Source organism: Chiloscyllium plagiosum, unplaced genomic scaffold, assembly GCF_037043375.1.
Source record: "Chiloscyllium plagiosum isolate Xiang-an unplaced genomic scaffold, Cpla_swu_hap1 HiC_scaffold_31, whole genome shotgun sequence".
Taxonomy (NCBI): domain Eukaryota; kingdom Metazoa; phylum Chordata; class Chondrichthyes; order Orectolobiformes; family Hemiscylliidae; genus Chiloscyllium; species Chiloscyllium plagiosum.
In genome coordinates this window covers 34,656,439-34,682,827 of record NW_028270169.1, presented here as the reverse complement: position 1 = coordinate 34,682,827, position 26,389 = coordinate 34,656,439, and the positions used below count along the sequence as shown (strand labels likewise).

Sequence of the window (26,389 nt, the reverse complement as noted above, 5' to 3'; positions counted from 1 at the left end):
TGAATCTTATAAGGGTCTCTGCCTCCACCAACCTTACAAGCACTGAGTTCCAGATTCCCATTCCTTTCTGGACGAGAAAGTTTGTCCTCCCATATCCTCTAAACCTTGGGCCCCTTATCTTAAATTAATGTTCCTGGTCAGTGCTCCCTCCATTAAGGGGTCAATGGATGGAGGGGACTAATATCATCCTAGTTACGCCATCCTTGCGCCTCATTTTATCCATCTCAATCACGTCCCCTCTCAACCCCCTCTGCCTGAAGGAAAGCAACTCCAGTCTGAGCAGCTTCTCTTCCGAACTGAAGGCTGTTCCTGAGCAGGTGCTTCTTGATAGGACTATTAATGACACTTTCTGTAACTTTACTGATTTCAAGAGTAGATTGATCAGGCAGGAATTGACCAGATTTGTCGTGCCTTTTGTGACAGGACATACCTGGGCAATTTTCCACATTGTTGGGTAGAAACCAATGTTGTAATGATACTGGAAGAGCTTGGCTAGGGGAGTGGCAAGTTCTGGAGCTTAAATCTTTCATATTATTGCTGGAATTTTGTCAGGACTTATAGCCTTTGCAGTATCCAGTACCTCTAACTATTTCTTGAAATCATTTGGAATAAATCTAATTGACTGAAGATGGTATCTGTGATGCTGGAGACCACTGGAGGAGCTCATGTCTAAAGACTGAATGCTTCAGCCTTATCTTTTGTACTGATATGCTCTTTCATCACTGAAGATGGGGATAGTCTAGAAGCTTCCTCCTTCTCCAGTGAGTTGTTTAATTGTCCATCACCATTCAAGACTCAATGTGGCAGACCTGCAGAACTTAGATCTGATCCACTGGTTGTGGGATTGCTTAGTTCTATCTCCCATTTGCTGCTTACGCTGTTTGGTATGCAAGTAATACTGTCTGATGGCTTCACCAGATTGACACCTAACTTTTAGGTATGCCTTGTGCTGCTCCTGGCATGCCCTCCTGCACTCTCCAGTGAATGGAAACCATTTATGTAAACCACAAACAGGAAGGGCCTGAACACGGACACTTGTGGGACTCCACTGAAAACAAACCTCAACCATCAGCCTCTAATTTCTGCCACTCTGCCAACCATTGATCCAAATTGCCAAATTTCCTTGGAACCTATGGGGCTTTACCTTTGCATTCAGTCTGCCATATGGCCTTGCTGAAGTCCAAGTAGACAACATCAAAAGCATAGTCATCACAAAATTAATTAATTAACGTACAATAACAATCATGGTAGAAATTGCTGACTTTATCCATTGCATTTTAGATGACAAAACAATGACAAGCAACGTTCCAGTGGGCAGGAATCATGAGAGAAATTACCAGAAAATCGCAAAGCTACCGTTAAAGAATTAAGCTCAGAAGGAGACTTCTGAGGAAAGGGCAGAAAACCTGTATTCCTGAAGAGGCTTAATAAAGGAATTTGAGACTGCAGGGGTTTGCTGAAAAACTCCCCTCTTGTTGATTTGAGGGAAAGCACCCAATATTATGGAATGGGAAAATTTGGAGTGTTTTAAAATGGGAGAAGCTTGCAAAACTACTGGCTGGCAAGGAATGTGGAGAACTTGAAGAATCTAGGAGCGCATCCTAGAGTTCTCAGAAATTCTCGGTGGCACTTGGAACAAAGGTTACTTTTAAGGATCGGACTAAAATATATCAGTGCAGTGTGACTCAGCATACATTTTAATACAAATAAAACTGCTGATTGCAAATCTGCAAAACTGTGGAAATGTTACATCCTGTTCCTCTCAATCGCAAGTGAGAATTAGGAGCAGCAATCCTGTGAAGAAATACTATGAGTGTGGCAGTGTCATTGTTTCCCTGCAACAACACCAGGCAAAGGCCATGAGATTTTAAAGGGAGGTGCACTTGCTTGGAGGGATACCCATAGTGTTGTCTCGAAGTAAAGAGGATAAATATAACTTTTTTTTATTTGAACCTCTACGAATGATATACACCCTATTTTAGAATTCTTACTACCTGAAAATATGATAAAAGTTTTGACCAAAATTCACCTTACTTCTTTTAAAAGTCTGAATGAAAATACTATTACTATTAATGGATGAGCAGAACTCTCACACCTTGGATACAGCAAACTGCCTATTACTGCAGGCTTCACCAACCCATGTTGTCACCTAACTATATATTAGAAATTTAACAACAAAGGCCATCATCCTCAACTGTGAATCCTATTCTTTTAGGTTTCCTCTAATCTGAAAAATAAACCCTTAGATCTGAATAAGAATGTGTAATGTTGATCGCGGTTAGGAATACAGGTGAATCCCAAGCAGATCTGCTAAAGGATGTTTTACACTTACTTAATTTTTGATTGGCATCTGCCTGGGGGGGCTGTTTGACCTAGCCCAATCATGACATCCATTTACATTTCCACAACTGTGAATATAAAACGTGCTAAAGCAAAACATGGTATGGGGACAGGATTTGGTAAATGCAATGCTTCTTGTTGTAGTCAAAGGCCAATATATTTTTAAGGTCAGGGTAAATTTGGCCTCGCAAACTTTCCAAGTGATATTCATTTGCAGCAAGAGGACGTCCACATCTATATTAAAAGGTACTGACATCTCAAAATAAAGAAATAGATTTGCCACATAGAGACAGCACCCATTAAACCCTTCACTGTGGTTATTGAGCAATGTATAGACACCACAATTTAAGTCTATGATGTCAACCACCGCACAATTGAATGAATTATATGTTACGTGTAGTAGAACATTTTAAAAAAATTTACGAACAGTTTAACAGAAAATATTGTGAAATTGTTTCATGCTGTCTGAGCATTGGTAGATGAATAACTGTATTCTTAAAATCCATTCCTTATTAAATGTAAGGAGCGATAGAAATATTTACAAGCCATCTGTAGCACCCAATGTAATTTATGGACTCAAAATCAATACTCTGCTAAGTGCATGTTTCAGCAGTGTTATAAGCAGCTATTAAGTCCTTTGGAAAAATCAATTTATGATGCCTGAAGCCTTAAAACCTGAGACTTCTGATTCAGATTAACCTTTTATTATTTTTAACACCATTATATCTTCACCAGCAAAGTAGAGAAAAAAAAAACAAGCCATTTACATTAATATATGAAATGTAGCGTCAAGTTATTGAAAGCATCTAGTAATGTATAAAAAGGTATTTAACGCATTTTATATCTAATATACACTAAGAGATCTCCTGAGCTAGAGGTTATGTTGCTCTGCAGCAATAATGGTGCTGTCAATTGACAGTATGATAGTGAAGGTGTTTCAAGAAGTGTGACAATTACAGGAAGTGAACAGTTTGTGCATTTTTTAATATGTCATGGTTATCCTTCCTTTTAGACACATTGAATTAATTACCTTGGATTGGTTTGATAATGGACTGAAAGCTCCAGTTCATAAGAAGGTAGGAACCAGCTGTTCTATCCATCTTGATCATCCTTTCACTTCAATCTACAGTCAAGATCTATATCTTTTCCCTCTCTGGAGCACAAGCCCCAATACCTGACATTAGCACACTCAAACCCCACCAATTCCCAGAGTTAGAATCAGGATCGGTATGTAACCTGTCTCTTATCTTAAGGAAACTGTAGGGCTATGCATATTAGCTATATACAATTCAAAACAGTAATTTCTTATTCCATTTATCAAATGGAAAGATGACTATTGTTATCCAGAGATCTCTGTGCTCACTTTTGCAAAGCACTCAACAACTGGTGGGTTGAAGGAGCGCTGCTTAGATTGTCACAACAAAAATCGTCCGAGTGTATCTCCATTATCAACTTTAAATTGGTCTTATTTTGCTCTAAATCTGTAATGTACAAGAACCTCAGTAGCATAAAAACAGAGCGTACTTGACTCTGCTATGATTGTCAGATCAAATTCAGGAGCTGCCATCTCTGACAGCTTGTTAACTATTACAGATGATAAGTGACCATTCATTTTTATATTAACATGACACATCTCCTGATAGAGGTGTGATGAGTTTTGCAGATTCTCAAATGTGGTTTTGCAGCATAGATAAAAAAGGTAATCACGCAAACGTCAGGCTGTGGTCACGCTCTTCCTCCTGAGATTCCCTGGGCAGCAGCAGGATTAGAAGAGTGTGTGATCTAATTGCTTTCCTGTTGGCGAAAGACTGATTCAGTAGAAAAATGAAGTCAAACAAATGATCAGAAAAAGCATATTTCTGAAGAAGATACGAACAGTTTTGATATGTTAGGCTCCTGTAGAGATGCTGGGAAAAGGTTAGTGTCAGGGGGCCAAAGTATGAAACAATGAAGAATTGAAGCTCAAGGTTTATTCATCTGTTTTCAGCTGGAACATGAAAGTTGATTATGAGGCCCTGTCATGGCCAGGAACAGAAGCAAGTGAACATCCATCATGGCAGTCAATTAAAGTAATTAGCTGCCACTGGAGGACTGTCCTGTCGGACCCCATGCCCCCAAAGGAGGAAGGGCCCAGGTTAGTTGCCTAATGGTGGCTTCCTGTTGGCAGATCCAGGGTCCATGACTCCAGGTGAGATTACAGGACTTCTCTGTGTGCCTCAGACTGCCCTGTAGAGGGCTTATTCCTAACTAGCCTCCACCAGTGTGGAGCATTATGAGGCCGAACTTTATTCCAAATTTTAAGCAGCAGAGAGAGGGTGCTTCTATTTTGACATACCCACTACAAAGTCTAGTTGCTGCTTTCAAGCTGGAAGCTTCTAATTTGCTCTTCATCTTGAAGAGCCCTCTCTCAGCCCTACACCAGGCAGCAAGTCTGCTTTCTGACCATTCATTAGCCACTCCAATAAGAGTAGCATACAGAGTCAGTTGTCCACAGTGTGCAGGCCTCTGACACCCAGGTCTGCCTGCCCAACAGTGGGATTGAGATAATTGTAGAAGAAATCCAGTCCCAACCCTTGACTTGTTTTTTTAAAATTAAACATTGCCATCATTAAGCTTCTCTATTTTGCTTTCCTCCAAAAAATTGTAAAGTACTCTTAATCTGTAGTCTCATTCATTATTATCACATATGTAGCATTCTCCCTCCGACCCCCTCACAGATTATTGGTTTGTTCATTTCTCCTACCATTTCTGATTTTGTAATTGATTAAAACCTGTTAAATATCTTTTCTTTCTGGTTCTGATGAAAATAATTCATCAGAACATTTATTCTTTTAAACTTTTCCATAGATGTTGTCTGCCCAATTAACTATTTTCAGATTTTTAAACTTATATTTAAGTTTCTAGTATCCAAATTATTTGCTTCTGCAATGAATAACTACAATTGTTTAACATGGTTATTATTCACTTGTACACACTAGAATCATAGAGTCATGGAGATGTACAGCACGGAAACAGACCCTTTGGTCCAACTCGTCCATGCCGACTAGATATCCCAACCCAATCTAGTCCCACCTGCCAGCACCCGGCCCATATCCCTCCAAACCCTTCCTATTCATATACCCATCCAGATGCTTTTTAGTGCTGCAATTGTACTAGGCTCGACTATTTCCTCTGGCACCACCCTCTGTGTGAAAAAGTTGCCCCTTAGCTCTCTTTTATATCTTTTCCCATCTCACCCTAAACCTCTGCTCTCTCGTCCTGGATTTCCCCACCCCAGGGAAAAGACTTTGCCTATTTATCCTATCCATTCCCCTCATGATTTTACAAACATCCAAAAGGTCACCTCTCAACCTTCAATGCTCCAGGGAAGGCAGCGCCAGCCTATTTAACCTCTCCTTATTGCTCAAATCCTCTAACCCTGGCAGCATCCTTGTAAATCTTTTCTGAACCCTTTCAAGTTTCATAACATCCTTCCTATAGGAAGGAGACCAGAATTGCACGCAATATTCCAACAGTGGCCTAACCAATGTCCTGCACAGCCACAATGAGCTCCCAATTCCTATACTGAATGCTCTGATCAATAAAGAAAAGCATACCAAACAGCTTCTTCACTATCCTACCTACCTATGACTGAACTTTCTAGGAGCTGTGAACCCGCACTCTAAGGTGTTCAGCAACACTCCCTTACGACCTTACCATTAAGTATATACGTCCTCCTAAGATTTGCTTTCCCAAAATGCAGCACCTCACATTTGAAGAATTAAACTCCATCTGTCACTTCTCAGCCCATTGGCCCATCTGGTCAAGATCCCGTTGTAATCTGAGGTAACCTTCTTCACTGTCCACTACACCTCCAATTTTGGTGTGATCTGCAAACTTACTAACTATACCACTTATGCTCACATCCAAATCATTTATATAAAATGATGAAAAGTAGTGGACACAGCACCAATGATTGTGGCAGTCCACTGGTCACAGGCCTCCAGCCTGAAAAACAACTCTCCAGCAACTACTGTTACCATTTATAGAGATGAACATAATTTTTAACACAACAATTATTTTGAGTACAGCGCCCATTTTAATAGCTGAAAAGCTTAAAAAAATAATTTTTCTAGGACTGACTTGTTATGATGAGTACATTTTATATTAATGAATGGGTAAGAATCTACATTTATGCAGGTGTAATGTTCTTTTTTTCCCATTTTTTAAATCAAATATGCACGGGAATATATGGTTCACGTAAAAATCTATTGCAGTTACAGTGAACACATTCATGACTCCTGCCATTGGCATTCTTCACTCGGTTCCTAATCTCCTAAGCATCAACTTTCACCCAGAATCAGAACCATGTTTAACAAAAATCATTCTTTCATTCTTAAAACCTCAACAAAATTATAAAATCTGAAGCAAGTCCTACAACCAAAAGCAGTGCCAGATGCACACACGAATCAGTTTTCCCCCAATTTAATCAGTTTCAAATAAAACACAGATCTACAATTTGTAGCTTCCACATCACCTAAACAACAAAATTGGTTATGCCTCCCACTTTTATAGCTTTATAGATTACTGCTCAATGCAATGGACATCTCCACCAGTCCTTCAGGCCAGTCAGAGAGAACCTTGATTTTATGTCACACCCGTTCCCCACACCACCATCATTTCCATCGTGCACGAAGTCCTCTTCACTAAATTGAGACATTTTTAATGAACTTTTCTTCCCTGAGATCATAGAAATCTCTTCATCTGTATTTTCACAATGTCTCAATGTCCTAACTCCATTGTGTACATATCATATTTACAGAAAACTTCCCTGCACTCTGCGAGATGAAAAGAAAGTTGCAACATGTTGATCAACTGAAAGGGATTGAAAATAAATAAAAAAGACGAGGCATTACTGAAACGTTCTGAACTCTAAGGAGGAAACATATCCAGGACTATGTTGCAACATCTGAATGCAATATAACCTGGATTCAAAAAGATATTGAATTGAATAACCAGCAATGTCATTAAAGGCAGATCCTTAAGTCTTTTATGAAATACGTAAGAGAAGCCTACCATTTCAGCTTTAGTTATTAGCAGAAAAAAGGCAAAGCATTACCCCGATTAAAGATTCACAAGCAACAGAGCTATATCTCCTCAGTTTACCCAGGTAATGAAAATAGGCCAAGAAACAGATTAAACTAAAGCTACTACTGACTTCAAATTAATCATTTAAAAATTTCTTCAGCAGACTGGAAATAATGGCCAATTATTCTCCTCCCCTAAAAAGATGGGTGTGGACTTTCTCCTTGAATTGCTACAGACCTGAAGATAATGATGCTTGGACTTTGTGGTTGACAGTAATTTCAAGGTATTATTAAGCAGCAATGAAAGAATGATTGCACATGTGCAAGTCAAGGCAGTGCCTGAACCAGAAGAACAATTTAGGACGCCATGTTTCCATGATGTCACTGCTCTGTACACCTAGGTATTAAGGCTGCAGGTAACCTTGGACAGTAGCCCTGGTGCATTCTTGGGTTTCACATGCTGCAGTTTTGTTTGTGGAGGAGTGGACACTGAGTTCATCAGAAGAAATAAGTTTGGGCTCCATTTTGGGTATGCAAATCTCTCAAACAGTTTCCATTCAGGTAATGCTTAATTAGTTGGAAAAGGTGAAACTAACCGTAGCCTTAAAAATATTCCATCTTCTCTCCACTTTCTGGAAGTGCTTTAAGCAGCAACCAACACCCCCATGCCATCTACTTCAGAACGCACTGTAGACTTTTAAACCACTTTGCGATCACATTGTGCAATAGTATTACATTGCCAACCACAAACTAGGAGGTCAAATGAGGTGCTATTCCATCACTTTCCCAAAGGCTCGATTCCACATTTATTTAGTCAATTACTGAGTTGTGCTATCTGTCCTTTCCAACCCAAGCCCTCAACCTCATTCCATGGAGCTACTTGGGAAAAAAATATGCAGATATTTTCAATGTTTAAGTGCCTTTTTCCTCCACAAAGTGCCTTTACTGCAGTAAAACATCTGCAGGAACTTGACAGGAGAGCTGTCAAGAAAAATGAAACACTGAACCATGTAAGGATTTATAGGGATATATGGCCAGAAGCTTGGCCAAAGAAGTATAGCTTTAAGAACAGTCTGAAAGGAGGAGTGAGTATTTAAGAGTTCCTGAGATTTATAAACGTAGCTCTAAATTCTCAAAGGCAACATGTTTGGCTGCACCCACAATGGTGAACTTTCAAGTCAAATCATACCAGCAGCTCACATATATTAAGTCGGGTCTTGTAACTTAGGTTGAGGTTGAAGTTGAAGTTTGTAGTTTTCATTGTTTTACGTGATTCTTAATCCAAAGTGGCAGCACACCCACGAAGCAAACCCCACCCCCTCCTCTGCCCCACCCCCGCTATGCCAAGCTGTTCTATTGCTAATGCTTGGTATTTGTTTGACACTTTACAAACACTAGCAAATCATGAACAAATGCAGAAAAGGCTGGACAATACCTAGGCTTAGGCAAAAACTTACAAGCAGCGTTCACAAAATGTCCATCCAATGACCATCACTAATAAGAGATGCTGCTCAACGACATGTCCAATGCTAAATCCCCCAAATGCTGGGGGGTTTCCAATGACCAGAAATTGAACTTGATTAGCTACAAAAATACAATGCCTAAGCTAGGAATCCTGCAGCAAGTAACGCACATACTGATTCGCCAAAGCAAGTCAGACGTGAGATGGAATAATCACGACTCGTCTTGGATGAGTTTTGCTCCAGAAGCTTAACACCATCCAGGACAAAGCAGCCTACTCAATCCACAAACATCCACTCCCTCCACAAACAACGCTCAGTAGCAGCAATGTGTACCGTCTGCAAGATGAAATTCATCATGGCTCCTTAGGCAGCTTTTTCCAAAAGCAGAACCACTTCCATCCAGAAGGACAATGGCAGCAGATACATAGGAACACCACTATCGTTCTGTCTAAGTGTGTGGCCACATGGCTGTTATGAGGGTCTTTGCACGCTGATTGGTATGCAGGCAAAGTTCTCAGCATTAACATCCTGTTTCGGAAGTCAATGCCATGTATGGAGCTCAAAGGTCGGCATAAAATAAGAAAACCAAATGTCGAATACCATACCTGCAATTTCCACTCCAAGCCACTCACCATCCTTTTTTGGAATTATATCATTATTCCTTCAGTGTCACAATGTCAAAATCTAGGAACTCCCTTCCTAACAGCACAGTGAGTGTATCTCCATCAAATAGCCATGATTTGGAGGAGCTGGTGTTGAAGAAACAGCACTTCGAACGCTAGTGCTTCCAAATAAATCTGTTGGACTATAAACTGGTGTTGTGTGATTTTTAACACTGTCCATCAAATAGGGGTTGCAACAATTCAAGAAGGCAGCTCATCATTACCTTCTCAATGACAATTAAGGGGTAGTAAAGTATGTTGCCCAGTCAGTGAAGCCTATATATCATGAATGAATTCTAAAAATGTACAGCAAACTAATTGCACTTTGCACGGAGGGATAAGATTTGAGTCATAGCAAGGTAGCTCCCCTTCAAAATGATAAATTTCTTCCCCATATAATCTCGAGTGCTGCCAATTGATGATCTTGAATTCTATTCTGAAGATTCCTCCTCAGACACTGACAGTCAGCTTGAAATTTCTTTGTAAAGCAACCCAAACAAAAGAAATAGCCAACTACCAACAACGTACCACAAGTCTGCAAGTATCAGCTGGTGCTAGGATTGACCCTATTTCATTGGGTTGAAAATCATGTGTTAACCACTCAATAAATGGTTATCTTTATTATTTGGTATTAAGTAATACATGTTTGGAACGAATGGCATGGAAACTTTCCAAACGACCATTTATATATTGGAGTGATGGGAAAGAGACATTTATAGCCTGGGATCAGAAACAAAATTCTATTTGCCTTAAATATGTTTTTAATAAATCTCTGTACACGTTTCGTTAAAAAAATACTAGCAAAGCACAGCTGCTTTTTATTTTTTCCATGTACATTATTAAGAGAATGTGGATTGTGTTGTAAATCGGCTGATATCCAAAGTAACTTATCCTTCTTTTCAAAAAAAAATTCTTAACTGCTTCCAACAATTTGCAAAAAAAAAAGAACAAAGTTTTTCCCTAAATGGATTCAGAAGCTTTCTTTTTGAAACAGGAACAATAGCTTGTTTCAGATGTCTGAGATGCTAATATTTCTAATACAACAGCAGCAAAATGCAATAGTCTCTTTGTGTTGTCAGGAACCCTGCTAAGAGGGGAAAAAGTATCAACCAGAACATAAAGAGATTGGATTGAAGTATTCTGGATGGTTTTGCACAGATTCCAGTTGGAACTTGTCAGCTCAAAACTGATTTACCAAGTCCAGTTCAGACCTGCCACTGGACTGAAATAGTTTAAACCTTCATGAAGTTATATTTCTATCAAGCATAGCAGAAAACTTGGGGGTACCAAGTCTTTCACTAGTACACTGCCCTGATTCAAGAAGCATTTATTAAATCTTGCAATGTATTAGCATAAAAATGTACCATTTCAAGTCATACTAAGCAACTTACATTGAAAGGTCCCAGGTTCAACCAGTGGATTGTGCTCAAATCTGGAACAAAACCTCCTGGGTTTCACTTCATCTCTGACTAGGTTTGCCATTATTGCTGATCCATCATTCAATGAGCCAAATTTTCAGGCTGACAATCTACAAATTCAAATTAAGGGATTTCACAAGAATAGCCCTTAATTTTGACAGGGTCTTCAAGCGTCAAGATTAGAATGGTGCTGGAAATGCACAGCAGGTCAGGCAGCATCTGAGGAGCAGGAAAATTAACGTTTTGGGCAGGAGCCCTTCATCAGGAATGGCTGATGAAGGGCTCCTGCCTGAAACGTCGATTTTCTGCTCCCTGTTGTGCATTTCCAGCACCACTCTAATCTTGACTCTAATCTCCAGCATGTGCAGTCCTCTCTTTCGCCTAGGATCTTCAAGTGTGGTCAGTGTTATACTAGATTCTCACTAAAAAGGGGAAGTGTGCTTATTAGTCCTAAATTGCAAGGGAACTTAACCAGCAGAGTGAAAATTTGTCAATTGAATTTGTTGTTAATTCTAATCTGAAAAAAAGTTCAGTAGTGATCATGATTGGCAATGATGGTGCTCTCTCTGTGGTATAGTTTGGCTGCAGGCATCCGTGCAGTAGATGGTACCCTATGCAATAGGGTCCCTGCTACTGAAGCCATATGGATCACTATGCCAAGACTTAAGCTTCTTAACAGTCCTTGTCATTCTTTTAAAGATTTGTATTGTTACTTTCTTTTTATAAACCTACATTTACAGCCCAACACAATCTGAAGATTTGTAAACATTCTGGTGAATGCGCAGATAATAATACTAGTTATTTCAGGTCCCATTTAAATAAATATTATTCACAATAAAGCAAAAACTAAACATCTTTTTAAAACTTTACAGTACTGTAAATACACTGTAAACTAAAAGTATGTGGTGGAAGATATTCTTGTCCTTTTACAAGATCTACAAGGCACAGTCATCCTTAACCAATTATAGCTGAGATAAAGGACAGCCCACACAATCTTGCCCGAAGCACAATTGGACATCACTTTCAAGTGAAGTACAATAAAATTCCATTGCGCAGTTTGGTCAATACCACGAACTATAAAATTAGCCACATGATTAAGTGTGGTGCACAAATGGTACTAGTCCATTGAAATGGTTCTGATCTTGACTCTCCTGCTTCGCCAACTGTGGCTCTGAAACCTCACACCGTACAGCCTCCCTGCACCCCAACCCCCGAGAGAGAGAGAGAGAGACACACACACACACACACACACACACACACTTATCTAAACTCAATCCAAACCTGGAACTTGGTGACATGAGAATACAACTTTACAAGCTCATATATGTCAACTTGAATGAGATAGCTAATGTCACTGGGACAAGATTCCAGGCTTAGCAGCTTTAGGAGAAGAGAAACCCATGAGGACAAAATTAGGCACATGTTAAGCGATGGAAAGAGCACAAATGAAAGTGCAATGGCATTGTAAGGACTGCTTTAAGTTTCAATATTCACGTTTGGTCAGAATGCTGAGCTGTAAGTAACTGTGCTTTGGTGTGCACTAGATCAACTAATCAAGTTGAAGTGGGTTGGAGTGAACCGCAAGTTCTATGGCCTCATGCCATTTTCTTGTTGCAGAAAACATAATCTTGCTTCTTAATGCTACCCTTGATTTAATTCCAGCTGTCAGAAGTACAACTCAGCTTTGCTGAACATAGGAAAGGTGACCACAATGCGAAGTGATCCTTCTGCACAGCCATTTGGGAATTAGGCTGAACAAACTACAATATTTAAAATCTATCCTTAAATTTCAGCAAGAATTGAAACCACAACCCAACGGTGAAATTTTCAGGACAGAACATTTCACGTTAGCTGACTGCATGTTTTCAAGTCAGCACCGGTAATCCAAAGCATGGTGTTTCTGTTGATAGGAAAGACATGTGGATAGGTGAACAGCTTTCCAATTTTGAGTGTCAACACATAATTAGTTGTAGTACTCAAAATGTGCAAGGTCTAAGCTATACTTGGATACTGCATATTGTATAAGGTATGCTTCTGAAAGAGTTAAACAATGAAGTTGCAGTATGTTCCACCCAATTTGATGGTGTCAGTTATTGGGCTGGGAAGTAACAGCCTAGAATGCAACTGTAAAGGAGACAGATGTGTCATCTCTGGCTTTTGATAAGCTTTTTAATTATGCTTAGCTTATCTATGTAACATGTAACTGTTGTTATTTTAAATTAAACTATATCTTGTATAAGGCAAGTGTCTCTTTTCTTTGAGACTCAATAATGGTTTATCCTCTAGCACTTCTAATTAAATAGGTTCTTAGACCCAGTATAGAGGGCAGATTGGTGGCAGCACTCTCCTCCAATCATTTCCTGGTTGTGGATGGTCCCACAATGTCTGAAACTGCAGATTTCCCTGATGTAAATGTTGGCTAAAAGAGGAAACTAGGATTCCACCTACTGGATATAATTTCAAGCTTTAGAGAAGGAAGGAATGTTGCACAGAACTCAAGCTCATTAGATGACTACAGTCACAAAGGTTAAAAAAAAAGCAGTAAACGACAGGTTTTGAAAAATGTTGAGCTCATAATTTAATAGGGAACTGAGTTACGTTCTAGACCCATAGGGGATATTGAAAAAGGGAAACAAGGGGGTAAAAGCTATGAGAATAAGCTAAATGGTAATATGAAAGGGGATATCAAAACCTTTTTTCAATCATACAATATTTTAAAATTTCATATCCAAATACACTGTAGTACAAAGGTAGCCATCAGAATGGTGTGGCCATTCGGAACCAAAAAGGAGACTTGTGTGTGCCAAGGTTACAGAGAAAGTAATGAAAAGGTTTGCTAGAATAGCAAGACCTCAGCTTACACAGAGAGACACAAGACCTCAGTTTACATGGAGAGATTAGAGAAATGGGGCTGCTCTTCATCAACCAGGAAGGATTTAAGGGAGATTAACGATCTTCAATATCTTTAAGGGTTTTCTGCCAGTCAATAAGGAGAAATCATTTCCAGTATTAAAAGGATTGTAACCATTCTGGGATAACGGTTATGATTTTTATCTACCACATAATGAAGCAAACTATTTCACTTAAAAGTTAACTTTTATATTTGAGATCTCAGTATTTGTCCAAAGAAGACCTATAGTTATATTTACATAGTCAATCCATGCCAAAGAAACTGAGTAGAAGCATTGACTGATATGTGAGGAATGGTCAGTACAGTGTGTTTATTTAATACGAAGACAGGGTGGAGCAAACTCAACAGTTAGCAGAGGGCAATGATTTAAGGTAATTGAAAAAGGATGACATGCACAAATATATTTTTAAACAGCGCGATTTTGTGAATTGAAATGCACTCCATAAATGAATAGCATAAGCAGATTTGAAAATGAGTTTGAAAAGGGAAATGCATGAATAGCTTTTATTCCTGATGAAGGGCTTTTGCCCAAAACGTCGATTTCGCTGCTCGTTGGATGCTGCCTGAATTGCTGTGCTCTTCCAGCACCACTGATCCATGAATAGTTGATAAGGCCAATGGGAAGGAAAGGGTCATTGGGACTAATTGGATGGCTCTTCAGAAGATCCAATAGCACAAGCAGGGAAAAGATCAATCATTTCCTCAGTGCTGTATCATGTTTATAATTGCATGAACATTCATTTTGAACAACTGAAGGACTCTTTTTTTATTATTATACATTCACAGGATGTGGGCATCACTGGCTTAGCCAGTATTTATTGCCCATTTCTAATTGCCCAGAGGACAGTTAAGCATCAACCATATTGTTGTGGGTCTGGAGTCAGGTGTAGGCCAGATCAGGTAAGGATGGCAGTTTCTTTCCCTAAAGGACATTAGTGAACAAGATGGGATTTTCCTAACAATGAATTCACAGTCATCATTAGGCTCTTTATAACAGCACGACATGCTATGGTGGGACTTGAACCAGGGTGCCCAGACAATGACCTGGTCCCTGGATTAATGGCACAACGATAACACCACTAGGCCATCACCACCCTCTTTATAGGGTATGACTGTCTGGTTTTATAGATATGATATAATCCTCAATATAATAGCTGGTAATATTCTTCTGAAAATCTTTATGACCTTACAATTAATTTTGTTAAAACTATTAATAGTTAAAATTTGTAATATAAATCCAGAGATAACACATTTATCATTATGTCAACTGTCACTAGGATGACAGATTTTTGGATAAAATTTTGCATGTTAAAATGGGATATGAAGACATTTCCAATAGCTTGCATCATAAAACAGCTGTCAGCATACACTCCAAAATCAGTACAGCACTGTCTACTGCTCTGAAAGCAATATCTTCTTTGAAACATGGCATACATTTTAAGTTTTCTAATGTATCACTCCAGGTAACAAAGTTATTATTAAGCAACATTAGTTATATGGAGCTAATAACGCCACTAAATCATTTATTTCAGCAAGAGACTGGCAAGAGTTCCAAAACAGTGTGTGGCTGTCAGAACTACAGTGCTAACGACCATTGCTATTCTGTTCATTACTTTCACTACAAATGGATTCCAGTGTTAATATAATGGCTCTTCCATTAACTTTATATGTTTATAATGATCTTTGGAGGTATAGCAGCCCCTTACCATTACATGCTCTAATATGCCATGACCTTTAATGTGGCACAAATTGTCTATGCTTTCTATTAGACAAACCTTCAATGAAACACACATTTTTGTATGGCTCTGAGAGACAGTGTTATATGAAGGTTCAGTGCATTTGTCTCATTTCAAGCATATTCTGAAGATTCCTTCCTGCGTGAAAAAAATTCCAATCTCCAGCTATAAAGAGATCACACCTACAACCACACTTTAAAACAAAAAGGTGTGCATCTCTAGCAGACATTTAAGAAGCTGTCTGCAGAATCAGAAGTGCTGACATCCTTTGATTTACAGCAATACATTTACATAGGAGATGTTCCAATTTTCTGGACACATTTGGCCAGTTCACCAGTTGTGAAATCTGGACTTGTGTGTATGGTCTTACTTCATAATCGGTATTCTTAAGCAAACACAGAAGATGCCCGAGCACCAAAGGAGTTTGCATACCCTGTCTCATGCCTCATGATCCATCTTCTCTGAATCACACACCTGTCAAACAAGGCTGCAGGCCATTAGGCTCGCTGTGTAAAATTTACCCCTTAATGCTGTGATAGTCCTTTTAATCAACTCAGCATTGTCAGAATTCTGAAGGGTGGTGGTAGCATATGTTTCTTTTTTTTTAAAAGAAATAGTCTGCTGAATAACAAATAGTCTGAATAACAAGAACAGACTTGGTGATCCAATGCGATACACTCTACATGTTAATGAGATTTCATTCCAGAAATGACATTGACAGTTTCAATGTTGTTTGCCACTGGCTTCCCAATGGGGAGCAGCAAGTTAATACAATGACAATATAATTGCAATTCCTTCCTCATTAGGCAATGGAAGCCTTGCATCCTTGCATGACCCCCAGGTTACCAATGCAGCAGCATTAAATTTACTGTAGTAGTCCCCAAGGACTGTCACAATTCTTTCACTATACCTGTTTTAATAATGAGCGACTGAAATGTGTAATGGTTTAAAAGCTAAAAATGTATGATGATTGCAAATGTGCATGTATACTCACAAAATAACCAGTTCCCAAACTGGAATGTGCAGAGCTCTGCAAGAGAACAGAAGAGAAGAAAGGGAAATTAGTGATCATAATCCACATTATTCCATCCTCATGAGTTCATTAGCAGCACTCGTGTGCTTTCATCATGATGTTTCAGAGTTGGGGGAGGGTGGGGGAAGGGGGAGGTGGGGGTGGTGAACCTTGTCAGCTGCTTTGCAACAAGCTTGTACAGTCTCATTTTCTTCTCACATCTCTCATCAGGATTGAGAGGTAACACTCTATTTACAGATCTCCACATCTCTGCTGCCGCTGTAATTGCCAATTTATATGACAGGCAGCTGGGTAATGATGGCATCTTTACTTTGCACTGAGACTCAACAGACTAGTATCAAGTGACCTCTGTGGCTGTTGACATTCAGTGGCATGGCCTCCAGTTAGTGAGCCAAGGCTGTCATGCTCCGTTGCCGTGACTATTTAAAGAAGTCAATCTTCAAAAAGGGACCAAAGAAGGCCAACGATTCTTCCACACATGGCATAGAGATCAATGTCATCGTAGAGAGTATTTCTGCTGTCCCAAACAAAATTAGGTGATTTTCAGCAACATTAACAAAGTGATGTAAGACATTAGACACTTAAGGAACAATGGCTACCTTTACCTGAACCAAAATAAGACCCTTCATACCTTTGCCAAACAAAAATCTAATAAGTTTGTTTGATGTTTGCAACCGACTGCTATTCAACAAAATATTTGGATCAAGACTTATGTTACAATGTGATATGATGCCTGGGAGTCGACCACTGGTGGTTTGTGGTTAGAGTAGACTGCTGCCACCAATCTTCTTTCCTAAGCTGGTCTAAGACTGTTCAGTAATCTGTGATAGAAGTTGGTCTACAATTAAGTCTCAGCAAAATGAGGCTTTTGCCTTAGGTAACAAGCTGTTGCTTATATCAGTAAATATACACAGGTTGCATTAGCTCTTAGGCACATTAACTATTATCAGCAAGAGGTAGAGAAGGCACGTGTGCCTTCATTGGGAGACCATGCTAGATTCCAAATAACTGATTCTTCATGTGGTGGCTGTGCAACATCATTAGTTTGGACGGAACTCAGTATAGCTCAACATTAAAATTCAATAAAGAACTGCAGATGCTGGAGATCTGATACAAAAACAGAAATTGCTGGCAGAATTCAGCAGGTTTGGCAGCTTTCACCCCACAGATGAGACTAGATTTGCTGAGTTTCACCAGCAATTTCTGATTTTGTTTCATAATTCAATAACTGTCTTTTTCAAAACCATTATCTTATGAAGTGAGTTTTAGAGTACCATAGACATTTGTGTGAAGGCATGTTTCCTGAAACCATCACAGAATGATTGAATTCCGATTACAACATTATATAAATAGTTGTTAGGTAGTAGTCACTTAAATATTGCTGAAAAACACTTTGTCAAAGCTTTTCATCTTACACTCATCAGAACAGTTTGCAGGGAATGCTAAAGCGAAGAGAAAACCACATTTGAACTGTAAAGGAGGAGACAGCTGATTGTTTGGCAAGTAGACTCAAATAGGCAATAGGCCATGGAAAATACACCAGTTAATGAAAACTGACAGTTAACTGTTAAGCGTTGGTAAATTTTTGAACAGATGCAGGTTGATTCTGATTGGTCAAAACAACACCCACATAGTGAACCAGAGGTTCATTACTCATGGCAGTTATCTTGGCCAGAGCCAACCTGTCCTTCTTTAATTTTAAATAAGGTCTGACAGTTAATTGTCACTCATCATTTACTGGTGAATTTTCCATGGCAGCATCACTATCAGAGTTCACTTGCCAATCAAATTAATATGCTCCTATTATGTAGCTCACGTTGTTTCCCCTTTACCAAGGTATTTTTATTCATTGCCCTGATGAATAGAAGCCAATAGTTTAGCAGTATGTGTTTTTTTTTTCAGAATATCCAAGTATCGCAATTTACTTTTCTTCAAATTACTCCAATGAAGGAAATATTTCTCTCTTCTTACCAGCTTCTTCAACCATGTTAATTATAGTACCCCTTAATCTTCTAATATCAAGGGAATACATTCTGATAAATATGTACCGAATCTCTTCTGAGATTTATACACTCTTCCTGAGATATGATGGACCAAACGGATTATAATTCTCCAGCTAAAACCCAACCAAGTGCTTTATATGACTGTTGGATGCATCTATTCTTTTATATTCCAGCCCTCTTAAGTTGAAGGCTAAAATGTCATTACACAATTAAATTAGTTTTTAACATGGAAACAGAAAATGCTGGAAACATTTAGCAGGGCAGGCAGAACTTATTGGGAGATTGTTAATATTTCAAATCAATGACCCTTTACGGGTACCAGTGTTATCAATCTGAAATGTTAACTCTTTTTCTCTTTAGCAATTTCTCTTAGCCTGCTGAGTAGACCCACCTTTATCTGTCCAACTTCCAACATCTGCAGTATTTTGCTTTTATATTAATGAATATTCATACCTTTCTCATTGGTTCTATTGATTTCTGGTCATGGAGTCCTAAACCCATTTGCTGCCTCTATAGCCCTACTTTGTACTCCTTTAATAAATTCTCTAGTCCATTCAGTTCAAAGTAGGTGTCCTCACATTTCCCCACATTGAATTCTAACTGCCACATTTTTGGCCACTCACTTAATCTATCAATGTTCCATTCAGTCAACTATGCTACTTATTGCCAATAAAACTAAAGTTGTTGAAGGTGATAGAGTTCATGTCTCCAAAGTCAAGTCAATGATGTTCTATTAATAATGCAATTTGAAAAGAAATTACCTGATGCCTAACTTTTCTAGAAATTCATTTCGATGACCAACACTTCAACTTACTGCAACAGATCAAAATATCTTACTTAAGAAAACAGATTTCATCTCCTGTAACTTGATAAGACAAGTTTGCAACCCAAGGTAAATGCATTTGGTTCAGTTCAGGGGAAATAAAACAGAATAAAGTATTCACATCCTGTGATGATAGTAATGAAATATGTATTCGTGATTTGAATTCACATTGAAATAATTTGATTATCAAGAAGCTTCAAGTCAGGGGGATAAAGTCTACATTTTCAAAAATGTGTACACTGTTAAATATTACTCAGACAATAAAATAACTAAAATCTGATGCCGTGAACATAAGAATCCAAATTTCAGAAGCTTTTGTTATTAGCAGGTGAAGGTGAATATCTTATACTGTCCAAGTGACACTTGAAAACAATACAACTAACTTATTAGCCAAATCTCCCTCTCACCACTTTTGCTAAGAATCCATAGAAAAAATTAGGTTAGGTTAATTATTAAGAATGGTGCAAACTTTAATGTTAAGTTAAGAATAATTAAGTTATGAAAGTGACAACGTTGGGATGCAGTTTTTACATGATTAATATTTGAGTTTTCAGATCTTACATGGAATTCCTTGAACATTTATTGTCTTGCTAAAGTTGAATACAAATTCCCTAGTTTTTCATCTCAATCCCTCTGGAAATAAAGCCTAGCGCTCTGTATACTTTCTCATAACCTTTCAAACTTGTGGTGAAACTCTTAGCAATTTCTACATTGTACTCTGAGATCTCCTTGCTTCTATACCCAACCCAGACTTCAAGTTCCAAATAATAAGTGATTTCTTTATTCTCATTATTAAAATATATACTTCCCATTTATTTGCATTGAACTCTATTTGTATGTAATTAATACAATAAATGGACAGTCCATATGCTTACTTTTTATAATCAACCTGTTCTGAGATGTTACTACATACCACTGGAGCTGGTGGGACTTGAACCCGGGTCACTCAGCCCAGGAGTATGGTCACTAATTCTGTGCCACAAGAGGACCCTTTCCATATGCTTATTAATGTCCTCACGTAATTTGCTGCAGTTCTTATCATTATTGACAATCACCTTTGCAATTTGATGTCATTCATAAACTTATAAATTGCATTTTGATTCCAAGTCCAAATTGGGAATGTAATTTCTGACCAGCTGTGATTACAAACCCCTGTGGAACACCACTTCCCACCTTCTACCTCTCTGAATAACTATCCTTTACTCCACTCCCTGTTTTCTGGCTTGAAGCCTATCAGCAATCCATTCTGTCACTTCCCTTGAAGCCACATTTTCTGATCTAACACTGTGGTCTAATGTAGCTCCTTTTATCTGTTGAAAACTGGATAAATTATATCTCCAGAATTACAATTATTTCTTTTTTCTATTATCTCCTCAAAAAATTTCATTCAGGTTGCTGAAGCAAAGAATTCCCTTTTGAAATGCATGCTCATTATTCACAGTCATGATATACAGCATGGAACTACAATGCCTTATTGTCTTTAACTACCTCCTCTGCCTAGTTAATAGCAGGGTAGTTGAAACAACCACGATCATTATTTTGAGAGTTGTTTTGGCTCATTTCCCTAATTTGTCTGTGTATCACTTTCTCCATTTCCCTTCCACTATTAGACACTGTGAACTACAAATACTTTTCATTCATGAGATTTGGGGTCACCAGTCAGACCAGTATATGTTACCCATTCTTAATTGCCCTTTAGAAGGTACTGATGAGATGTCTTCCTGACATGAGGCAGTCCATGGTACACCAATTGTACCATTAGCATGGAGGTTCCTGGCTTTTGACCAGCACTTGTATGTGTATAGTGCCAAGTTCAGATGTTGTGTGATTTGGAAGGAAACTTACAATTGGTGCTGCTCCCATGCACCATTTGGGTGCACAATCATGGAGGGCTTTTAATAGTCAACAATATCATTGCCAAAGTAGGCAAGATCAGGTCAGGACAGCAGATTTCCTTCCCAAAGGGCACTAGTAAACCAGATGGGTTTTTAATAACAATCAACAATGGTCACAATTAGACTAGCTTTACATTCAATTACTAAGTCTTGAAATGAAATTCCATTGCAATACCAGTCTTGCAGTGCACTGGTAGTGTCCTGACCCTTAGAGCAGGAGGCCCAGGTTCAAGCCTACCTGCTCTAAAGATGAGTAGTAACATCTCTAAGCAGGTTGTTTAGAAAAAATAGGGGAAATAAGAAATAAATTTAAAATTCCATTACCTGCTGTGTTGGATTTCTACCCATGCCTCGAGAACATTAGCAAAACTAATCCTATCACTATGCCATCACCTCCCCATAGATTGATTGATCCTTTATTACCTGTTATCTATATTTATTTGGACAAATATACACTTGATCTCCCAAGGCAGCCTGCAATCGAGCAGGAAATATTCTGTCCTGATCATTTTTTGTGTCACTGCAATTCACCTTGAATTCTTTATCTCTACTTTCTGCCCTACATCACTCGTTCCCATTCCATGCTCATGCCTTCTTTCATCTTTGCCACTATCTCATTTCTTGAATTCTTCCTTTCTTTTGTCCTTCGGTGTGAAATGGTGCATGACATGGCGTGGAAAAGTTGAAAAAATAATCACTTGGGGATATCATGCATTTATCATGTTGGAATGAGACATTCAGACACCGATCAAGGCAAGGACAGACGTGGTGCCACAAAAAGCATGCTGCTGGATGTCAGTTGGGAGAAGCATAAAAGAAGTATTTGATTTCTGCTGATACAATACAAATACTACTGTTACCATGAAACAGTGCTTGCAGATCAGACAGCCTTGTCGAAAATCTGCTTGCCTCTGCAGCCTTTACCTCATCCAGCAACCTAAGTTTAAAAGGTATTCCCGATGAAGGGCTTTTGCCTGAAACGTCGATTTTACTGCTCCTTGGATGCTGCCTGAACTGCTGTGCTCTTCCAGCACCACTAATCCAGAATCTGGTTTCCAGCATCTGTAGTCATTGTTCTTACCTTTTAAAAGGTGTACCTTGGTCACCGTTCGCAGGTCTAATACACCATCGTAACAGTACCCACCGGGATTCTGTCTCTCTTCAAGAATTGCTCATGCATTCCTGGATCTCAGAGCTCCCAAGGCTGCTGACACACTTTGCGCAGTTGGCCCTGATCTCTTCCATCTCACCAGGGCAAAGCTCTCATCAGTTATCATACTCTCTAACTTAGGATTTCTCCCCCATCTACCTGTTGCTGCACACACATCCCTAAGTCTCATCACCCCTTATCAAAACCCTAATCAAACCAAGCCCGAAGCCCAGACACCCTCCTAGTAACCAGACCCTTTTATCTTTCTAACACAAAGCAATTCCATGCTAAACTGAAATAGCTTTGTATCTCTGTAGACCTTAACAGTTTAAATCTAATCTAGTCATGATACCCAGGATGATGAAAATAATGTGGTATAATATTCTAAACAAGCCACAATGTGGAACTCAGCGAAGTCATTAATGAACCACAGCTAATACCATAATCCCGGTTTCCACCTCTAATGCATGGGTAATTGAGATTGCTAGACTTCTACAGTGGGCATTTTTAGCCTACCATACTTTCCAATAGGTAAATTGTCAATAACATAGAATAAGCCTTTTACCATCTGGCCAGACAGATCAACTAACTTAAAGGGTAAAACAATTCATTATCATCAAATCAACAGAAAGTTGTTTTTTTTCAAGACAGTAATAAAACATCCAATTTAGTAAATCCATCTGTGACACCATGTAAACAGCAATCTTGAGTTATTCTGTAATTAGCTTTCAAAGAGACTGCACATTTCTAGTCAGTAGGAAGTACAATGTGAGGTGACACCACAGTGTCAATATCTATGTTATGCACCTGAAGAGAAAGGTAACTAGGGGGAAGAAGTGAAATGTCTCCACATAACTGGCTGCTTCACCTGTGCCAAGTCATGTTCCAATTACTGTACAGCTCAGCACACTTCAACATAACAGATTCACAGAGGTACATTAAGCAATACCATTATCATGGGTTTATAAAGCACAGTTTAGAGGGATACTAGATCTGTCTTACATGCCACTAACTGGATTCATTCCAGTCTAACAGATTCACGTGCAGCGTGCTCATATTTGAAAAGACTCAATAGCAATGTTGATCACATTACCACAAAATATATTCTCAATTTACTCCAGAGTATGTTGACTTCAGGTGGGCAGACAGATAGGCAACATTTTTTTTTTGTAATACAACTTGCCTCCTCATTTTCCTTTCTGTCTTTCACTGAGTTTATTTTTTATTTATTCACAAGATGCAATTATTTTTCATTAATTCACTGCCAACATTTATTCTCCATGTAGCTGATTAGCTTGTTAGCCCTTTTCTCCGGGCAGTTAAGGATTAACCACCTTGCTTTAGATCACATATAGGCTTGAGCAGAAAAACAATGTTCACAGAACTCACACAATGTGGAAACAGGCCCTTGGGCTCAACAAACGCACACCGACCCTCCACAGAATAACCCACTCATTCCCCTACTACTCTACATTTTACCCCTGACTAATGCACCTGACACACATCCCTGAACATTATGGGCTTCGCCTAACCTGCACATCTTTGGATTGTGGGAGAAAACCTGGAAGAAACTCCACACAGACAGTCGGCCAAGGCTGGAATCCAGCCCGGGTCCCTGGCGCTGAGACAACAGTGCTAACCACTGAGCCACCGTGCTGCCCATGTGGTCCAATTTTCCCACTTCTAGTGCCACATCATTCTTACACATTAGAAATGTAAATGAATGACAAACAAAAGTTACAACCCAAATAAAATGATTGATCTTCAAAGGACCTGTAGAGTTTAAACATCCTTTAATAAGAGGTAAAGTTATTTCTGAGTATCAAGTTACTGCATACACCAAGTTTGAATTATTTAAAAATTATTTTCTATCTCCTTCTCAACGAGGCAATCATTCATTTGCTCCCTCTTGAAATTACTAATTTGTGCATAGTTGTTGACCACACTGACATAGTTAGTGCAATACAGTTAAAAAATGTTGCCTAAATTCGTATTAATTTTCAGTTGATTAGAAACAAGCAAATGTCCATTAGATCAATTTTATTCGTGCATTGTGCTAATTTACCTCAACAAGAGTGGTCATAGGCAGGATCGAGCAAAGATTCCATATTGAAGAGAAGATGTCTCCTCAAACAGGAATATTTTTGTGCAAACAGTATGGGGACAACATTATGTTTATAGCAGCAAGGCTACTTGTAAGTATAGTGAAGGCAAACCTCAAACCTAACCCAGAACTCTCAATGAGCAGAAGCAAGAGATTAAAATCGGTGACTATTGAAAATATATGGAATACTTAAATACAGCAAATACCATTTTGTTAAAAAATTGTTGACAGATGTACAAGTAAGGAGACCTGGGTTCAAATAGATAATTCTTTAAAAATGCCAGTGCACTGGATAAAGTCATAAAGAAAAGTGACAGCAACAGAAACATAGATTGTAAGATGATGATAGAAATGACATAACAGCCATACAGGGCATTCACATATAGATTCAACAGGATGGCACTGGTGGTGTAAAACTTTGCATTAGATTAAACTTAAGTAACTAGATGTTTCACAAGAATTTTGACACTGAGTTCTAGAAGACTGTTTCTTCACAATTTGAGAGTCAAAAAGAAGGGCTTGCCAATATAAAAAGGCTGAGGGTATAATTTAAGAGAAAAGTGTTTCATTTAACACAAAGTTGTTATCACACAGAATGCTGTCACACCAGGAGTCGAAGAAAAGTCTGTTTCATCTTTTAAGGAAAGAATGGGGAAACATTTGAAGTGAAGATAGTTTCATGGCTGAGGGTATGGAGTAAAGCAGTGGGGAAATAGCTGCAGCAAACAGCCAACATAGACATAAATGAGATGAATGTCCTTCTACGACCCACAAGTGAAAGAGACCATTTCATGAAGCATGTCTGTCTGTGTATCATTCAGGCATCTGGAGGAGTCTCCAGTTTTCAGTCTGCAATTTATCATGTAATGCAGAAGTGATAGATATCCTATTTCAGCATCTTTGACACAGCTTTAATTCCATTCCAGGATGAGACAATAGATGAAAGGTTTAATGCAAATTTTCAATATGTGGCCTATCTAGTTCATTTATGTGAAGGTGTTGTCCTCATGTTTATTAACAGAAAGGGATGTTGCTCCATCAATATGTAACATAATCTGAATAATTGCCAACAGCAACCCACAAATCGGGGGAGTGTAATGCCAAATAAATTTTGGTCTGAACTCGCAAACTCTAAATATTTGATGGGGTAAATTGTGCACGAATTGGAAATCTCTCTGATAAAACTCTTTTCAACAAATATACTGTCCCACTTCACACGAAACAGAAGTAACTAAGTAAAGCAGATGGTTGGATGGTTAAAGTAATAATTCAGACCTTTGCAGCAATCAGAGTTTTTTGTCTTAATTCAGCGACGTTGGTTTTACAGACTGGGCCAACATATATACCCCATCCCTAGAGAAGGTGATAGTCAGCTGCCCTTTTGAACCACTGCTGCCTATTTAGTGTCAGTGTACTCAGCTTTCCTGTCATTTTGCTTCCTTCTGTGCAGACCACCAAGGTGGCAGTGACTTCCATCACCAGAAAACAATGATGTGAACAGCACTGGCATCCCAATACCAATGCATGAAAACTTAGAATTCTGCATACCCGCAGCTTAGAAAGGAGAATGAATACACCCATAATGCTGCCCAGGACAGAGTTCCAGAATTCGGACCCAGTGACACTGAAGAAATGGCTGTATATTTTTAAGTCAGGATGGAGAATGGTTTGGAAGGGAACTTGCAGATGGTGGTTCCCATGTATCTGCTGTCCTTGTCCTTCTCGAGGGTAGTGGTCATGAATTTGGAAGGTTCTGTCTCTGGAGGCTTGGAAAATTTCTGCGCT

The 26,389-nt window shown here is 38.8% G+C and overlaps 1 protein-coding gene across 9 annotated transcripts in view; it reads right to left on the bottom strand.

Moving 5' to 3' along the window:
- auts2a (activator of transcription and developmental regulator AUTS2 a) overlaps positions 1–26,389 on the bottom strand; it is a 1,204,773-nt gene that overhangs the window by 643,174 nt on the left and 535,210 nt on the right. For 8 of the 9 annotated variants that reach the window (XM_043718594.2, XM_043718599.2, XM_043718597.2 and 5 more), the window contains one exon: positions 16,591–16,626. The exons of the other annotated variant lie outside the window; for it this stretch is intronic. In XM_043718594.2, the coding sequence (XP_043574529.2) occupies positions 16,591–16,626 (36 nt within the window). The remainder of the gene's footprint in view (positions 1–16,590; positions 16,627–26,389) is intronic. 9 annotated transcript variants of the gene reach the window in all.